General features: G+C 34.8%; 1 protein-coding gene across 1 annotated transcript; it reads left to right on the top strand.

The window, feature by feature from the left end:
* Positions 1–44: 44 nt before the first annotated feature.
* LOC126841361 (noggin-2-like) lies at positions 45–19,337 on the top strand. Its single transcript, XM_050577794.1, has 3 exons — positions 45–433; positions 16,829–17,112; positions 17,966–19,337. Exons 2-3 carry the CDS (start codon positions 16,829–16,831, stop codon positions 18,447–18,449), a joined length of 768 nt encoding a protein of 255 aa, XP_050433751.1. The 5' UTR covers positions 45–433; the 3' UTR covers positions 18,450–19,337.
* The last annotated feature ends 1,005 nt before the right edge of the window (positions 19,338–20,342 follow it).

Below are 20,342 nucleotides of genomic sequence, written 5' to 3'. Positions count from 1 at the left end.
GGGCTGCGGGCCCCGGGCGGACGCCGGGCACACGGTAACGGACAACGTTCAAGCGCGTCACGCGGTCGGTCACACTCCGTTTAAGCCGTACGTCACGCGAGCTTTTTCATCAGTTTGATAAGTTCGGTAAAAGTTCGAAATTCCAAGTACACGCGTTTTTCGTCTTTAAGTTTTGTTTTATTCCGCGATCCAGTCGAAAACATCTCCGGAAAATTTTTTTAAATTTATTTAAAATTTTTGTAATCTCTTATAAATTATAGTCGTCGGGCCAGTTCGTTTTTCCCGCCAAACGTGTCGGTTGTATTTTCATATCATTCGCTGCCGACTTCTATTTCTATTATTTGGCGATTTATTATTTTTTTTTTCAATTTTTGTTCGTGATTTAACGGACCATGTGCCCTGGAAAAAGCTGCTTGAACGATCGACGATAAAGGTACCTTTCATTACACGCGATTTCTTTTGTTTTGGTGACATTCCAGTTTAGCTTTGTGAATAAAACCCGTTAGAACTTTACACCCAATCGAGCTGTATACATATGATGGGCACAGGGGAAGAAGGGTAGTAGTCCATGTACGAAAATGTTAGGGTATATCAAAAACAAAGTTCGTGAATCCCTCTCTCTCTTACATAAGAACAAAAAATAATCACATTAAGTGCTATTCTACTAAAAAATGTATTTATTTAAACAATCTATTGATATAAATAAAATAATTAATGGCATATATTGAAAAAAACTATTTGAAAAAAAATGTTTTCATAAATGGACTACTACCCTTCTTCCTTTGTGCCTTTCATATGTGTAGGTACTTTAAACTAGCAGTAAATGAACATTAAAGTGACAAAATAAAGTGTATATTACTCAGTTTTTACACGTATGATGCTGGTTGTCTGATGTCTGATTGTTAGTTTGGTTAAATTGTTAATATTTCATAAATAGTGTAAATACGAAGTCATGTCTGTGTCGTATTAATCGTTATACATAATAAATATGTGTGGTCATGGCCTTCGAAATAAAAGGGCCTCACAAACTAATTATTTTTCAAGGCGGGAACGGGGGCGGTAAATTATTGGGAGCCCCATAATTTTCGTCTTGAGATTTATAAATTTATATAATATGTATGTAATATTATATCTCCTTTTCTCTCTTGTAGTTATACAAGTTCGCCGTCAGTTTTGTTTCATGCGGTAAATTACTCTTATTTGTCTGTGACATGAGTCATGACAGCTGCCAACTTAATTGGTTAGTACCATAGGGTGAGGCCTCAAATATACAACTTAACGTCGCTAAGTGCCAAGTTATCACCATACTACCCTATGGTTAATTATGTCATCAAAAGGGCCACTGGATCTTGGCTTCCGTTTATCAATCAATTCTAGTCCTTTCTTCATATTGAAGAAATTTGCTATACAGCACTTCAAACTCTTGGACTGTCCGTGAATATAAACTGTCAGTGTCTTTGAAAATTCTCCACTGTGCCTTTGTCAGACCTCTACTGTAATATGGGACGGTTTTTAGGACCCATACAGCTTTGGTGACTCTCTAATGATAGAATGGGCGCAGAGAAAAGGTTTACGGTATACTTCGTTTGCTCTTAAAGTCCCTTTCACGAATACACACCTGTCAGCCATTTGTTGGACTTACCTAGCCTTGCCGATCGTAGGAAGGTATCTGGTGATCACTTTCTTTTTAATTTAATATCCTTCCTTGCTCGCTGAGATTAACTTCAAAGTTCCCTCCCGTATGACCAGAAACGTTGCTCCATGTTTTCATTCCTCTCAACCTACAATTTTCTTCACATTTCACCTCTAAACCACCTCATACATCTAGCCATTGTGAAACCGTCTTAATACCACTGTTAATTCTGATATTATTCATTTTTCTTCCAATATTATTTTATGCGTTACCTAGTCATTTGTATTATGTTTATAAATCTATTATTATTATTATGCACACAACTTGTATTTTGGACTTTTTTGTACGTTTAGTTAACAAATAAAATTTTAAAAAATAACATATTTATATTTTGTTTATTTCAAATATATTCGAGTAAATTAACAATCTGCAAGAATATATATTTTTAGAGCCAATGGCGTTGGTTAATAAAATATATGGACTGGTTATCTTAAACCTAAGCCAAATTATCCGTCGGTTACAAACCCATCGATTTACTTTGAGTCTGTTCTGACGTTCGGCCATAACTTATTATTATTATAACATTACCATTTGGTAAGACACCATAAGACTACAATTTATTTGATTGTTTACTTCGAATGTATTTGAATTTGTTTTTTATTTATAATATTTCGCCTACGTTTAACCAATTCATGTTAATGTTTTTATGGCCAATGTGCATTATTATTGTCTGTGCACAACTCACAAGCCAATGCCGTATCTTACTCACGGTTACGATTGTACTACTACATTATTGAACACTTGACTTTTTTATTTATAGTGATAAAATATGTGTTGTACACGTTTAGGTACTAAAGTACTTAATTATTAAGTTCGACAAAACGGGGGCCAAGTATCGGTTTTTTTTCTACATTCAATCATATTGTTTATTAATAATAATATATTTTAATATTGATCGGTTTTTATCGGTCGTCGTGAGAATTTTATAAAGGAAAATCGCGTACCACGTCTCTGGCGCAGGTGCTCGGCAACAATAATGAAATAATAAATAAATAATAACGTATAATGATACTGTCGTTGCCCCCAAGAGCCGAAGACAATTTTAACGGCAAACACACCACAACAATGGCACGTTTCGGAGGTCGGCGAGAATACACGCATTCCATGCATATACCAGTATGCTCTTGTTCAAATACACTGCGATTATGATGTATATATACATTTTTTTTTTTTTAATATAAAGCGTTTATAGGTCAAAGCCGGGCTGGGTACGGTGTGAAGAATTTTGGGCTGAAAAGGACCGGACGTGACTCAAAGTCGCGCTTCTTACTATCATAATAAGAAGCGCGCAAATACCTAGTTTTATAATTTTGGCAACGCTGATATTGCCGGTTAGTGCACTAACCCGAACCCCACGATTTTTGGGTTCAAACCTCTGGTCGTTAAATTATATTTTGAAATAAGTATGGAATAATGTGCTGCGATGAAATCGATTAATTAATTATTCAAACTCTAACGCTGGTTTCGGCCTTATTTCATATTATAATTACCCTTGGACCGTACATAGAGACGGGGAAGTCTAAGACGGTTCGAGACACTTACTCTGGCGTTAGGTACGGATGTATAAGATTCCGAACCATAACACCCACACACTATTACGTGACCGCGTTTAATGGGGACCAATTTGTCGGTCGGCAACCAGGTAATTTCGGGTAATCCAAAGCCTCGGCGGTACGGTCACGTTTTAATGTTTTTTTTTTTTTATATTGTAATGCTTATGTATAATTTCGCCTCGGCTGTCTTTTACCGGAGAAAAAAAAATGGCCAGGACATAAGGTGCCAGCTAGTCTTAACCATAATAATATTTTTATATGCAATACAGAGTAGTCGAGGGGGCTAGTCCGACCGGGCAAAACTATCAACGGGAATTATCGTTTTTTTATTTTTATTTTTTAAATATTGTTTTTTTTTTACTATTGTCGTCTTTGTGTCACCCATAAAGTACGGAAAGGTAAGGAGGCTTACTTGAGTTTTCAGAACGTACGATTACTGTAAGAACGAGGGACAAAAGGCGCCGCCAACATCGACGGGCAAATCGCTTAAGACCGTAATACACATATTATATTTGTTCAATTTTTACACACATAATTCAATAGATGTGGTCGTCTGTTGTAAAATATAATCAACTCCAATAAATGCAAAAATTAATAAAAATAGATAACACCGAATGAATACTTGTACTTGTTTTCCTACATGTTAATTTACAAAAAGCTCGTTATTTCAAAATTAAATTACAAGGAGATAATTCACTTTTACAATGAACGACACATATTTAATTAAAAAGGCAAAGGGGTATTTTTAAGTATACCCTTTGAATATCAAAAAAAGCTAATATACAATTTGAAATCCATCCGTTTGTAAAATTGGGACTATTTACATGATGATTTTTATCAACGAGCTTCCAAACGATTTTTCCGGAACACTCGAAAGTAACAATTGTATGGAGTAAAATTTTAAAAGGCGACCGGGTTTAGAGTTGCGTTATAGGAAATTAATTAACAATTTATAGCAATAAAAGTATGAAAGTTTTGAACATATTTTCAAATAATTTGTTAATATTTTGTTTTAATATTATAAAAAATATCTTATCATATATTTAATGGATAAGTAGAACATTGGTAATATTTTCATAACACTTAACAGTGTATTTTATAAATAATATTTATGAAATATTTAACCATCTGACAAAGTAAGATTTAAAAATGTTAACCAACTTTTGGAAAACATACAATTTGTTTTGCTTTATGACGTTCGTGAAGTTGTAAAAACATCTATTGGGCGCTAAACAAATAATAATATTTATAAAATACTTTTGTCATTGTGTTCAGCTTGAATATACCTACCGCATTTACATAGACAATTTCTATAAATTCTACACTTTTTTGTAATTACTCGTAAATGTAATATTGTTTAAAAATTTAAATAAACCTAAATAAAAGTATAAATATTTCTAAAAAAAATCGCATACGGTTCGTAAAAGTTTCACGTCGAACTACAACCTTACATAAAACAGAATAATAAATAATTGTTCTTGTAGGAAAATAAAATAATAATAACATTTGTGTCGATGAAATATGGTAATGAAAAAATAGACAATTAACGACCACGTTGGCATTACAAAGGTATGCGCCGCATTATCATTGTGGGATTCCTTTAATTCTCAATCGTTCTGTAAGGTACACGTTTTCCAATTTACCGATTTCTGACCACAGACGCGGTCATGAACGGCTAATCTGAAATGAGCGCCATAACTCATAAATCACCCACGGCCGACATGATTTGAAAATTATCATTATTATGTCTCCTCCGACACCTGTATACATAGACAGGGGGACCGTGTACACACTAATAATAATTGTATTATGCATTTCTACGGCTCGGTGAAGCTAAAAGAGTTGAAAAAAAAAACCATCGGTTTGCATTCCATTATTATTATTATTACCATACACAGCTATCTAAGAGAATAACTCGGAAATAGGTTTTATTTATAATAAATAAATATATATATATAAATATAAATATTCAGGCCCGTATTTAAGTGAGGACTCGGAAGGGCAGTTGCCCTTAGCGGCTTTAATAGAAATGGGTTTGAGGACGGCCACATTTTGAAATGATAAAAAATGTAAAAATTTATTAGTAGCTCATTTTACCCAATGAGTTAGAAATAATATGTTTATTTCCAGAGCTTAATAATTATTAAAACAATTGAAACCCCTACAAAAACATAATTTAAATGAGTAAATTTATTAAAGGAAAAAAATATGGAAGCTATTTTCCATATGTGTATTTTGTATTTATATTCCATAATATGCTCTCCGCTATTTGCTACTTACAAATGCAATTTATAAAATAAGATACTTATTTACAATGTATTTCGAGTGGTTTTAAGCATTTGTTCACATCTAAATGATTTTTCATGTTTTTATCAATATTTAATGAACTTATCCAAAAAACGTCTGTAAACCGCTTTTCTGAACTAAATACTAGCTACACATGAAGTGTGATTTGAAGACCTGTAGGCTTATCAGTTACTATTTTTTTTAAACAACTAACATATAATAATTTACAATTCAAATATGTTTAATGTTTTTATATTATATTTGCACTACTGCCTATAAGGTAAAAACGTTGTACCGGCAGAAGCAGTTCTTATACATATAATAAAGAATGATAATTAAAAAATAGAATACGAGACAAAATATTGCTGGTAACATAAGCATTGTAAATTATAAGAATAGAATTTTCGCTTACTATAGATACAATTAAAATTTAATACGAGTATAACGAATGATAAAGTACTATAAAATAAATCAGTTATTTGAATAAATAATCACTTGAACACTTATCTATCAGATGAAATTAAAAATTTTTTCCAGACATATTAAGAAAGATACATGAGTGGTAGTCGAATGGAAGTTTAGTGATATAATTATCAATAACTCAGAACACTAAAATAATACTTTTATAATTGACCACCTTATATACTGTGCTGGTTTCTAAAATAACAAAGGAATATTATTTTTATCGCCCAAATGTAAAATTCAATATTAACGGTTGTTGGGTAGACAGTAAGTGAGAAATTTCGGTGTCGAAAACTTATAGTTTTCCTTTATGTGTTAAACAGTTAGAACAAATTAGTGACCGAAATTAGTGTGTTGTTCGTGTGTCTTGTGATTTGAGCTACAACGACCAATGTCAGTGTAGCGCAGAAAATAAAGAAACAATTATTGTGTACTCTCAACAACCAATTTTTATTTTTTTTGGAGGGGGGGGGATTGAAATTGTATGTTGTCACTGGCGTCAATTTTTGTAAATACGGGCCTGTATATATTATTTTATTGAATAGACAGTTGCGATAATTATAATATTAGTGTTGTCCGTGACAATGTCTTGGGGTTAGCCAGCCGATTGATACCGTTCCAAAAATTGATCATTCCCCTAAGCGCGTCATTCGGTTGGAACCGCGTCCTTAATAGAGTTAATAATAGAGATTGGCCAATTGTTCCTGGCAGTGCTTAACACGACTATGTGTACACTTCATCCGGTCCGCCTTGATTGATATTGACGTGTGAATCCTAATTGACGGGCCGTCCGATTTTTAACAGCTTTATTAATAATAATATCCGGCGCGCCGGAGGTCCTAATGACAAAACACTAAAACTATTAGGAACCCAACATTATTGTTTTGACGAATATTTTCTCCAAAAATAACGCTGACTGTTAACGCTATTATTAAAAAAATAGAACAATTAGTTCATATTTTTTTTTCACGACCATAAAACAGTGCCTAATGCAGAACATGCGCCAAAGGGTTGTCCGTTTCGATTGTTTGTTAATTTTTTTTTCTACACCGTAAACCTGCGCTGTAAATGACATTTATTATTATTATTATTGTGGTGTATCAATCAACCGAATTGGTCAGCGTTATTCTTCTTTCGGTAAAAAAAAAAAAAAAATAATAAACCTATACAGTTTTTTGAAAATTCAAATAATCGTTTTACGCGCATAGGCATAATTATTGATATTTCAGTAGGATGGACATAATTTAAATAATAAGTTGGAAGAAAAAACAAAAAAAAAACTGCTTACAAATAATTATAATCACTAGTATTATGAGAAAAAAAATCGACCTGATTTATTCGTATTTTCTTAAAAAATAACACAAACGGATATAATGGAAATGCTGACAGCAAAACAAAAACCTTCATAACAAATTTTGTGGATTCATGTTTGAAAGACGATTCCCTTATCAACAGAAACAATTCCGAAATCCCGCAACAATATAAAATATTATTGCTTATGTGTCTTGATTCGTATTCTTTCGGTGTCTTACTAATAAGAAAATCCATTGTTATTCGGACGTTGATCTTGTTGGCAACAAGGCTTGTTGTTATATTAGAAGTGTGTAAAAAAATCGGTGCGTTTAACGACTAACTTGAATTTTGCATGCGGTTTATCATAATGAACGTACTCCCAAAATGTGATTTTCAATTTGTAGTGCATACAAAAATTGACCGGCATATGTGTAGAATGGGGGGCAAGGGGTCTGTGCCCCCCTTAGATTTTCCTTTAACCTCCCCCATGGAAATACATGCATCTTCTACTTTCATAATGCCCAGAAAGTTTTTCTTTTCTTCCTTTTTGGCATAAATAATGGTAGTACGCTTATAAATAAAATAAAATGATACAACCAATCTTTGATAACAAATCAGACTTGCGACAATAGCTAGACAGAGCCCATAACACATAGGCCAGAAAGAAAATTAGGTGCAGTATTGTAGCATTAATAATGGCTACCTAACCCTTGGTTCGCCCGTTCATTATTTATGATGATTGGTGCTGATTAATGGCTAACGCAACGAGTAGTCGGTACTAGACCATTACTGCATTTTAGTAGACAATTCTGGTTGGGCTATTGAGTTTTATTTTCTACTTTTAATTAGCTATATAGGTATATAGGTAACTAAATAATATGTAAGCGGTTGGGATGCAGGATTTTACCAAAAGTATGTATTAATAGTGTTAGTACATTGGTAATATGTATTCATCGTGGTCATCATAATTCACTACAACGTGTAATGTGGTCGACGGTCGCCATCGACCGACACCGAAAATTTATCGATACAATATAATAATTATAATAGTATATTATTATTTGTGGCCAATTTATCAATTTATACAACGACGACCGCCTTCGCCATTCTTTGGCGCGAACTTTAAACAACAAGTATCGGTAGACCATCGCCGTACGTTTTTTTCTTGAGCTCATAAAATAACAGCGGCTATTGTAACGACGTGTCGGACCGGCGTTGGCTGTGAGTTTTTTTTCCAACGGCAATAAAATTCGAATTAAAAAATGCGTACAGACCGCGCGAGCGAACTCGGGTTAATATTACAATAATAAAAAATCACGTCAACGTTGGTTTTTAAAAAAATGTATATAATATTATTATTATTATTATTATTCCGTTGGGTGTACGCACTATGCGCGCCGGTGCCCATGTACACTCCACGTCCATTCATGACTTCCCACGGAGGCCTCGGGGTCGTTTTCATTCATACCGGTCGCGCGCGCAGCCACACATATAGGTAGGTACACGTTATTGTATGAGATATTATTGAACGCGTGGGTGTCCCGTATTACCTACGTTTAAACCTAACCGTAGTAGGTACATCAATGTGTGTATGTGTAAATTAATAGTATAGAAAATTAAAACAGAAAATAAAAAAAAACTCATAAATTAGTGTCTAGAAAATTGCGTTCGAAAACTGATGTTTTCCATCAGTGACCAATGCACGTTTGTGTTGGTGATTTTTTTTTTGCGCAATTTCTCATGTAGAGGGCCGTCAAGCCGTTTTGGGGTACCGCACACATTTGCACATCATTAACTTTTTTGAATAATTGATTGAAGAATGAAAAAATATCCACAAAATAATTACAATAAGTAAACATTTATAAGTGACAACATTCTCGGTAAACTTTTCCGTAGACATGCTATATATGAAGGAATCGGCCCAACCGTAATAAAAGATATCGCGGGTTCAGGCACAACAATTAAAAAATAAAAACACATGATTGCAGTAACATTCGTTTTTCAGCTCCGTATCGAAGCTTTAGGTATACAATAGATGATTTATTATAATGATACGCTCTTTTTTCTGAAACTAATAATACATTTAGTTTAAACTTTACATCGCTAAATCAACCTTGGCGATGATTAGGGGCCCGGGATTGGGAAAGTTAAATCCTTATTCAAATATTGAATTTCTCTCTAAAAAAATAAAAGGTGCTTTTGCAGCCCAAATTGTACAAATCACGACCGTTTTTTTTTTGGGGGGGACTTTTTAAATATTGTGCAAACCCGTTAATGGTAATAATTGCTGTTGTTGTTTACCTTAACAAACAAGTCCATAAGTACGTGTGAGCGTTTGGGCACATGTCCAAAAAATCTTGCAGTGCATACATGGCGCCACCGGTAATCGGCGAAGACTTCAATTGCATTAAAATTCAACCGATTTGATGTATTATTTTTAAACGACCACTCGTAAACGTTAAAATAATAATATACGATTTTGGCATGTGTTTTAAAAAAAAAAATTGTATTTGCGGTCTAACCTTTCTTTAACTGTTTTAACCTTTCTTTGAAAAAAATTTAAAACACAACGGTCGGTTGTTGTCTCCTCGGCGACAAAAACGGACAATACTCTGCGTCGGACTTTAAGAAAACGAATACCAGACAGTCATACTTTATAATTCTTAGATTTTGTTTGGAATAATTACAAAAAAAAAAACAAGGAAAATCAAGTTACACGCAGTTCAACATTGTTTGTACGCATCCGTTTTAACAAATGAATCATGATTAAATTTGTTTATTTTTGGTGATACGTTAAAACGTGTTAACCTTGAGTATTGCTTAAAATGTCCTACTTTAAAAATCATAAAATGTCCATATTGAAAATACAAAAAAAAAACAGTAGTAATTGGATGTAACATAACGGAAGGCTGGCGTGTTATTTTTGCATCTATGCTTCTTTTTAATGGTCGTCGATAAAACTAAGTAGTGCTGCGGAAAAATCTGTACATTTCCACTGTGCATTATATGAAACAGAACATACAAACCGTATAATATAATTTATGTGTCGAACACAGAACAATTATTGTTATTATAACATGGTGCCCAGTGCCCACCAATGATTACAACCAATGTATAGGATAAAAGGGATACTGCAACCGAATAAGCGTCAGTGCAAGCATTTCCCAATGTAATAATATTTAATTTTAATGAAAGTTTTGTACAAAAATAAATGCATTACCTTGTTAAATATTGGCGGTGTGCATAGGACCGGATAAACCAATGGGCACTGTAGTTGGTAAAAAGCCTGGACTGATGACATGAACAAAATATTTGTTGTACCTATTACACGGGAAAAAAATGTATACTTGGATCGACAAAAATTATGGTTTATATGAGGACACAATACATTTCTATTTGGAATAACTAAATAAATAGTTTGGCCAGCTAAACGTTAAGTTAAAGCGACCATACAATTAATTTGGCCAGCTATACGTTTAGTTAAGGCAAATGCGACTATGTATTTAGTTATTTCAATTTCTAACTACACATTTATTGTGTTCGTATAATAACCATTATTTTAGTTGATCCAACTATGCATATTACAAGATGTATAATTAATATATTTTATTTTTTTAATAAGATAAATAGCTGTTAATTGCTATACAAAAATATTGAATTGTTTATATTACAAAAAAATATATATATTTATATAAAACAAAGGATATATTATTGATATAATTAACCATATTATGATGTAAAAATCGCCTCAATGAACCCAATGGAAATTTTATATTTTGCGTTGTATAATAAATTGTCACTGTTGGGCAGACATCCTTAAAAAAAAAATAATAATTGGTCCTATGACGCAGTTTTAGACTTTAAGGCATCCCACACGGTGTTAAATATTTTGGATTCAAGTATAATTTTGGGTGTTATGCGCAATTGAATTATGCTATAAATTGTTCGTTTGATTTTCCTGTTACTCGTTCCCCCGATAACTTATATTTTAATGTATTATATTATTATTATTGTTTGGTATTATTTTTAGTGTGTGTGTGTGTTTTATTCAAATCCACGAGGCGCATTCCACACCGAGCCGAGATACAATCGGTATTTTCCCAGGTATAAGACCAGACCGTGGTATTAAATACATGTACACAAAGAGTCGTGTACCCCTTTTTCATTATTTTCTTCTTCCTCGCCGATCAGTTGTATTTGTCGATTGCGGCAGGGGAGGCGCATGTCTCCGTGTCTTTATACACAAGAATAGTAATATATATGGTGCGGCGCTTTTTATACACGGGCTTAATCGATTATAATCGTTTATCCTATATCCGGTCTTGAGGTATATATATATATATATATATATATGTCATATTATTGTGTGTGCTGTGAGCGCGAACATGTGTCGCTTGAAATTAGCAAAAACTAAAACTGTGAAAGCTAAGCAATTGATCAATGAAATAGACTAAAGTAAAAAATAATATATTATGATTAGATGATTGGACTGGCCAATAGAAGATCAGACGTGCGATAACGCGTGTTATTTTTTTAATATTTACATTTTTTTTTTTTATAAATAATCGAATTCATTATCATAAAAATACACTTTTAATGCTTACAATTTAAGTACATAAGGGATAACCTTTAGTACCCATAGCCCCCCCCCCCATGTATCCGCCCCTGTTTTTTTAAACATATTATTAAAGTAAGTAGTATTAAATAGTATTAAACTATCTAAATTTGTATACTAATTTTCGAAAACCGTCCACCAAAGATGAAATATCATACACACGTAAATAATATACAAATTAAATGTTTACCGATGATACGCCATGGTTTTTGTTACAAATTATTTTCAAATGCTGTTTAATTGTTTTTTTTGATTAGATAAATATTGTATTAAATAATACTTGAATAATAATATAATACTTGAAACACAAAATATTTTATTAGCTTTCCTAAATAATGAGCTAGTTTTTGTTAAAATTATGAACATTTGATTGAAAATAAACTTGTCGAATTCGTAAAAGATACCAAAAATAAAAAAAATAACCAGTTAAAAAAAAACGGTTTCTATTACAACAATACAGTGAGGTGTAACAATTAAAAACCAACATCTAATGACGTTTACATATTAATATTATTGTGGCATAGTGTCTGGGCTGCCTGGATTCTGGCTTGCAAAAGCAATGACTGTAGTATCCGCAGACCGGACGTCTAGAAGTGATATAAAAAAAACAAACTGGATTCATAAAAAAAAGTAATAAAAGAGGTATAGGCCTACGATATATTTTGTATACAATAGTATGTACTCGGTTGTTATTATTCACCTATCATGCATTTAGTAAATATAAATATATATATTGTCGATAAGGGGCACCACCATCCTACGAAACAGCCCATATTCGTACACTACGCCCATGCTGACTGGAATGTAAATTTAAGATCTAAAAAGGGTGGGATGACGTTTGTTACTTGTTATTACTTTTATTTTTTTTTTTTTTTACTTTCGTCTCGCTTTTTCGATATTATTTTGCGTCCCTTTGTAGTATAATACTATACAGACCCTTTTTTCTTGATTAGTATAATACTAATTACATTTTTCCTTCATCGCAGGTTCAGCTTTATATTTTTGTTTGCCTAAAATCCGTAGGAGCGCTTATTTATTGAAAATTAATAACAACTGTATACGTGAAAAACTGTGTGAAGTTCATATAATTAGTTCCTTTTTACTTCTAGCACATCCCCGACTAGGATTGATCAGTTTTTGAATTAGCGTAGTTGTGTTGTTTGTAGTTGATAATTAAATACATTGTTTTATAGTAATTTGTAATCAATTTGTCTTATGGGATAATAATATAGTTGATTAAACAATTGTTTTGTGTATTTTTTTTTTTTTTTGGCAGAGCTGTCTTTTAGATTTTTTTAAAATTGCCTATACGCTAGCCCCTTAAAAGTGATTTGTGGAGCTTTAAAAATATATGCAAGGTACATCGGTTGGCAATTGCCGCCCTTTAAGTAGGTAAACAAGAAGAAGAACACAACAAGTTGATGCATTGCTTAAATTATTATTTACTTATTATCACCCCAAATGGCAACTGTTGTGATAGAAAACTTAGAACTTAATGGACAAATTATGATCATAATCTACAACTTTGTCGAGGATATGAGCCGAAATATGGAATTTTTTTCAGTATATCAAAGTGCTAGAGAGGGTAGTTTTGATTAGTATTTATACTTGGGACAGTTACTTTTACACGCTTCAACAGATTTAAAGCATTTTAAAACCGCTTCGAGTTGAGACATATTTTAAGACATAGATCCTTCGTGTGGCCGTCTTAATCCAACAGAGTGCAATACCCGCCTTTGGATTAAAACCTGGTCAGCAAAAATGTTGATAAGGTTTGATGGTAGTTAACTAGAAGGGGGGCGGGCGAGCAGGAATCTAGTTAAGTAGGGATCTAGGTCGAGGGTGAATTACAACGAAAATGACTAACTCTCCTTTGTAAAAATGTTCTGTTTTCCTAACTCCATCACCTCCTCCTGTTTTTCTTGAAACCCACGTTAAAACACGTCGCCGGCGGCTGCCATTCAATCAGTTGCGGACACCGGATGTGCGGGTGTCACCGCCGCCAGTAAACGCCTACCACCGAGCACCGACGGGACGTGTCCGGTCCGGGCGGCGGCGGCGGCCGCGGCCGCGGTCCAATTAAACCGTTCACGCCGATTACCTGGGCCTCCCCCCGTGAAATCGTTTGTCACGCGCACCACAATGCCCGGGTAACCTCATGCGTTATTCGCCGTCGTCACGACTGCGGTAACTCGACCGGATCGAAGCGCGAGAAGAAGAAAAAAAAATTGTATTTTTAATACACATAAACCTTGAACGAGTAGTAGTAGTGACTCGCGCGTCGCCGAAGACGACGGTTTTTCATCGTGAACTTGGTGGGAACGGGTGTATTCATTCCCTCTCTATGTCTCTCTCTCTCTCTCTCTCTTTGACGTTTTTACATCCGAAGAAGAACAATTATACTTCTCCGCGGTCTGCGTGGCGTTTAAAAACTCCCCGCGGTGGAATGTGTTAATCTATTGCGGCGGCCGCATATTATTTAAGAAGAGGTGTCGGCGTCGGCGGTGGCGGCGGCTTCCCTGTCGGTAAAAACGGTCGACATTCTTCTCATTGTCGTCTACGCTCGCCGGCTGGCTGCACAAACACGTGTATACATATCGAGGGTGCAACGCGCCGCCTTCGTACACCAGCAATAAACTAAAGCGGCGCGATGGTGCATGCGTATATTATTGTTGGTTGTTGTTGTTGTTAGATCGCGGCGGTGGCATTCCACGGGCCGAATTATTCCACCGGGGCCTTTGTCACTGTGGAATTTGTCAATGGGCCTCGATGCCCAACGCAACGCGACCCCGGTGCACGGGGCCCACTTATCGACCGCACCGTTTTCCGTTTTACGGTCGCTGCACCGTTGTTGGGACATCTGTTCGGATCAATTAGTGTGTGATCATATTATCGTCTATCGGGCTCCGATAGGTATAAGCTAATCAGTGGTCATGGGACAATAAAAATCCGGATTTTAACAATGAAAAAGTTTATATTAGCCATTTAAAAGTCCTATAGACATCTAAGTAAAACGTTAGTATTTAATAAAAATATTAGGAAAAAAACAAATTGCTTATGGATGTTGAATAAAAAACAATCATTCGTTCAAAAATTACTTTGGCTTGCTCGCTACTTATATGTTAAGACATTATCCATGTACTTTTCATAAGAAACCCATATAGCTGTGACATTATTTGTTTTATAATTACAGCATAAAGTCGCGCATTAGGAGGGGGAGGCAAAGATCCTTCCTGATCATTGTAATATAGGTACTGTACTGTTCTACCGCTATAAATAAGATCTTTGCACAAACTTAAAGTGGAAGTAGTCGGTCGTATACAATTTTACTTATATTTTATGAATTTTGAACGTTATATACTAGCATTGGTTTTAAAAACAATGATATATTATAGACTATACCGAGAAATTGAATAATATACATAAGCCCCGGCTAACAATCATTAAGCGCACTCGATTGTTATATTATTATATGTGTATAAATTATAAGCGTGTAATGAACACACACTGTTAACAACGGATAAAGCGTTTGGACCTCATTTTTTTTGTGCGTAGCCCTTCTATTGTCCAAATTATTTCAGTAATTATTTAACAATAGTCCATATACGTTGTAGGTACAAGTTACAATAGATATAGTCACCATATAATGTGTACAAAAGGTATAACCGTTACATTAAATGTTTCTGCGAAACACATTCATTTTTCCTTGCTTACCAAACTCCCATTAATCGACTTCTTAAGCGCGGTAGTAGAATACTCTTTCAAATTGGAAGTTCCAAGTGATAATAAGTCCTAGCGTTCTGTATTAATTCTGGTGGGTTTAGTAAGTGTTTTAAATAAAATTGTACAAAAGAACAAACTGAAAATGATATTTTTCAAAGTGTTCCTATAAGTCCCCGTTAACGGTTTGGTGAATCTTTACACAAGTATTATTATTATTATAATTATTGCGTACGACTTTATTTGACCGGAAGTAGGTTTTTAAAAAAAAACCTACTTTAGTCTCCTATGAAGAGGATTGTAGATGATCTTCTCTCAGATAGAGACCACCCGTGGCCGAGTGTCGAACCGGCGTCACTGAGCGCTAATGACACGAGTCACCTTATGCGACTTTCTGAAATTTCTTTCGATAGTACAAAAAAAAACAAAAAAAACAATGTATAATTTATATCCACGTCATCGTTGCGTGCTATCGAGACGTTTATCACAACCTTAAATGGCTTTTTGTGTGGACACTGATTCCGCGGCCACTCGATCCGACCCCCCAATATACCCGATGGTGTCGCGTTTCAAAAGAAAAAAGTCATTCCGGGGGAAAATAGAGAATATTATCATATTATTTCTTATGTCCGAGGCTACTGAGGAGGGGGAAGCGGGGGGGGGGGGGTGCACGCACGCGGACTAATGTTGATCGGTCGGTCCGAGGCCGATCTTTTGTCGGCATAGAGATTTCCCAAAATGATTTTGGTCTTCGGATGATTGACGTCGAATCCGAAACCGACTGCGGTGTGTGGCCGACGGAACGAATTACTGTTACGGATCGCCGCGCCGTCGAGGTGTTAATGTGCCGGCAAAGAATCCAGTTGGGTTTCTTTTTTGGAATTTTTTCCTCTTCTCTACACATTATAATAATAGCATGTGTCGCGTTACAGGTGTAAATTTTTTTTTTTTTTTTTTTTGTATAAGCATGCGCGTGGTTTAAACGTGCGGAAAACCGACCCAAACGCACGCGACCGACGCCTTCCTTTCGACGGCCACGCAGGCTTGTTCAGAATTTTAGCTAAAGCCGTTTCAATAACGAGTGACTTTTTTTTTGGTTTTCTATTAAAAAAAAAAATAAGCTTTTGGAGTTTATTGTATAAAATTAATCTTATTCAAGATTATCTTATTAAATAATAACGGTGGATTTTTTTTTTTTTTTTTTAGATGACTGTCAAATGGTGGTCCGTGCTGGTCGCGCTGGCGTGTTGTTCGATCCGCCGCACCATGTGTGCCACCGCCGTCCGGCTAGTGGACCTGCGGCCGGTGCCATCCAACGATCCAGGGGCCGTGCCAGACCTCATCGAAATGCCCAACCCGGCGTTGGATCCCAGACCGTCCGACCTGAACGTCACCGCGTTGCTGGCCAAACTGGGCGCCAAGTTCGATCCGGACTACATGAGCGTCGTCACACCTGAGCAACTATTTCCCGTCGCAGACATTCCCTTCAGGTTAGTTACAACAATAGGTGGTAATACGTCTTAATGTAGACTGCCAAACGTTTTGCAACCAAAATACCTCAATAGGAAATCGCATGCAATGTAATAATGTATGTTGACAATATGCTGATCGGGAAATTTGAAATAAAAGATAATTATTATTTTAATAAGATAATATGATAAGTATTATTTTTGTGGTTAAGAGTTTATTTAAATATTTTATTTCTTTAACTCTTAGTATGAACTATATAGCCTTAAATACCATATGACATGTTAATATTATATATTAGAACATTAAGGCGGCGCTTTGTATTTTTATGGTTTTATACCAATGTATATATTTCAAATTTAATCGTGACCGAAATATAGTGTACCAAAATCCTCAGAAGAAACGACGCTATTTTATATATTATAATATTAGCAGATATAACCCACACTAAATATTATTTATATATTTCATTTTTTTTTTTTTTTATAAATGTAGCATTTTAATGAAAATATCTTGCGGTTTCTTGATTTACTGATCTTCCAACGTTTCGGAATACTTGCATATTCCATTTTCAGAGTAAAATGTCAAATGACCACGGTCGGTGCCACTCCTAATCTTTGATTCCAATGTAAAAAAAATAAGGCTATGTTAGGTCTCTCCTAGTTCTTGGAGATTATTAATAAAAAAAGGTCGGGCAATGTTAGCCAGCTTGTTTTCTTAAAAAGTAGTTTTTTAAGGGGATAGTTTCTTTTGAGGGGTTTCTACATCAGACATACTAAACAATAAACATTGCTAGATATTTTTAAAAAATACTGCGATTATTTAACGATAACAATTATAATATATTAACGTGTGTGCCTATTTGCGTTTGCACAGGAGGAATCGTCGTGGGCGATTGGTGCCAACGGGCAGAATGCCGGCCGAGATCAGAGACTTGGACACCAAGTACTTTTCGCTGCCCGACGGTCGGCGGTTGAGGACCAAGATATCGAGCCAACTGCGCCGGAAAATCCAACAGTACCTGTGGGGCCGGACCATGTGCCCGGTGCAGCGGCGGTGGAAGGACCTGGGACAACGGTTTTGGCCGCGGTACCTCCTAGAGGGCCATTGTCCCAAGGGCGAATCGTCGTGCTCGATACCGTCAGGCATGTACTGCCGGGCCACCGGCAACCGGTACAAGACGCTGTTGCGGTGGCACTGCCGGAGCGCCGGGCCTTCGACGTTGCTGCAGCAGTACAACACTTTGCCGGGCACCAAAAATCCGGGTGTCGTCAATCCCGTAAAGGTGTGCCAGTGGATCAAAGTGGAGTATCCCGTGGTTACCGAATGCGGTTGTGGTTGTGCCGACTCCGATCAATAGTCAACCCGTACTTTTTACAACCTCCCTATTTTTTTTTTTTGATATACAAGTCAAACTGTCGACTTGTTGCACACTACTAGTCTTAATATTATGTACGAACACATTATTATTTTTATTTTATATTATTTCGACCAATTAGATTGTTAAGGTTTGCCGGACGGCCGAAAATCATATTTGTTCATATCCAAAACGAACACCGTTATGTTAAATTGAAAACGAACAGTCTTATGAGTTTTGATACTATTTGATGGTTTTTGATTGTTTGACCGCAGTACACTTTATGATAGTGCGTGGCTGTCTCGTTGATAGAGTAATTAATAATTTCCGTTTATGTATTATAATATTATCTGTATTCTTGTGCAGAGACGGACTGGAAACTTCACAGGGTCTTAGAATAAATGTTAATCAAACACCCGTATATCGCGGGTGAAATTCCATAATATACCGGTTTCTAAAATACTTTTATTATTTAGTTAGATTTTTAAGAACCTAGCTAAAAATATCTGTCCGTCTCTCATCTCGCAAGAAACACATACAGAACTGAATAGTTTTTTTTTTCTTTTTACCAAATTTGAAAACAATTTTGGTAACTGTCAATCGTTTTGTTTCGACTTTCTTCGTAATTTTATATTTTAGGTTTTAATCACTCAAATGTCGTATTGTGAATCATTTTTGTTTATCAAACCCCAAGTTAATATACCAATTTTTTGTGTAATTAATTTTTTTTTTGTATTTATATAACAATTATATAATAATCGTAATTTATCTATTTTATACAAAACATTATTTTTACGTCCCAGTAGATTTATATATTATTTATTATTGTGTTTGTAAATTATTTTCCACTATGTACATAATAAAACATTATTATATATATATATATATAATAAGATCACACATATTATGATAAGATCAAACAAAACGTTTATTATTCTAAATTATTTTAATGCTGTGTCGATGAAAAAAATTGCCAGACGCAACCGTTATATATTATATATTACAATAATATATATAGTTAGTACCGCAGGAGACCGAGCGGTATTCGGTTAAAGAAAATGATTTAATACATCATAAATTATCTTAAAAAGCAACGTAAGACTTAAGTAACGCAAGTCAATTTATCAATACCTGTGATCCATTTAACACCAGTTTTTTCGGAAAATATTTACAATTTTTTGCCAAAGTACAGTTTGCACTGTACTGATATATTATACTGTACTTGTTCAAACTATGTTAGTTTAGTTTCTAAGTATAATTATATTATCGTATAGGTAATATTATAAAATTAACAAATATTTCCTTTTTTAGTATTTTCTAGAACGCTGTTAACTTATGAAACCTAAATAAGAACATCAATTGACTTCTTAAAATAAGAATAATTTTTTGAAAATATTCGCTGCTCGATAACCAGTTTTTAATTAATTATTTTTAAAACTATTTAAGTTTAAACGGCGATCCCAAACAGAGTAAGTAGACCTATCGGCGGTTGCCGATTGTGCGAGCATGTGCTCCCGATCGAATTAAAATACCTACCTAATGTTTAAGACGTTTGGGCGTTCCTGAGTGTTTTTTGTTAATAATTCCACTCATTCGAAGGCGAGTCCGGATTATAGAGTTCTTTTTACCCTTTGGGACCCGCCGATTCTTCTTGTAAGACTACCGCGACACACAATCGAATTTAAGTATGAAAAAGAGTAAAAACACAGCTAAGCGTGACACCTACACGATCCGACGCCCTCACGTTAAACCCGGACGCGGATGCTTTAATAGTTATTTATTATAATAGGTGAAAAAAGCGTGGGCCGACGGCCGGGATTTTATATAGATTATTTTAATTAATATATAGTGTATACATATTATAATAATATATTCCTGAAAGCGTGGTCTTTTTTA

The sequence above is a fragment of the Adelges cooleyi genome, unplaced genomic scaffold (assembly GCF_023614345.1).
Source record: "Adelges cooleyi isolate 19-005CV unplaced genomic scaffold, UGA_ACOO_1.1 ACOO_flye_CR_arks_rails_tigmint_CR_PRNA_381, whole genome shotgun sequence".
NCBI lineage: Eukaryota > Metazoa > Arthropoda > Insecta > Hemiptera > Adelgidae > Adelges > Adelges cooleyi.
Note: the sequence above shows the minus strand (reverse complement) of the source record. Positions and strands in the feature narration are given on the sequence as shown.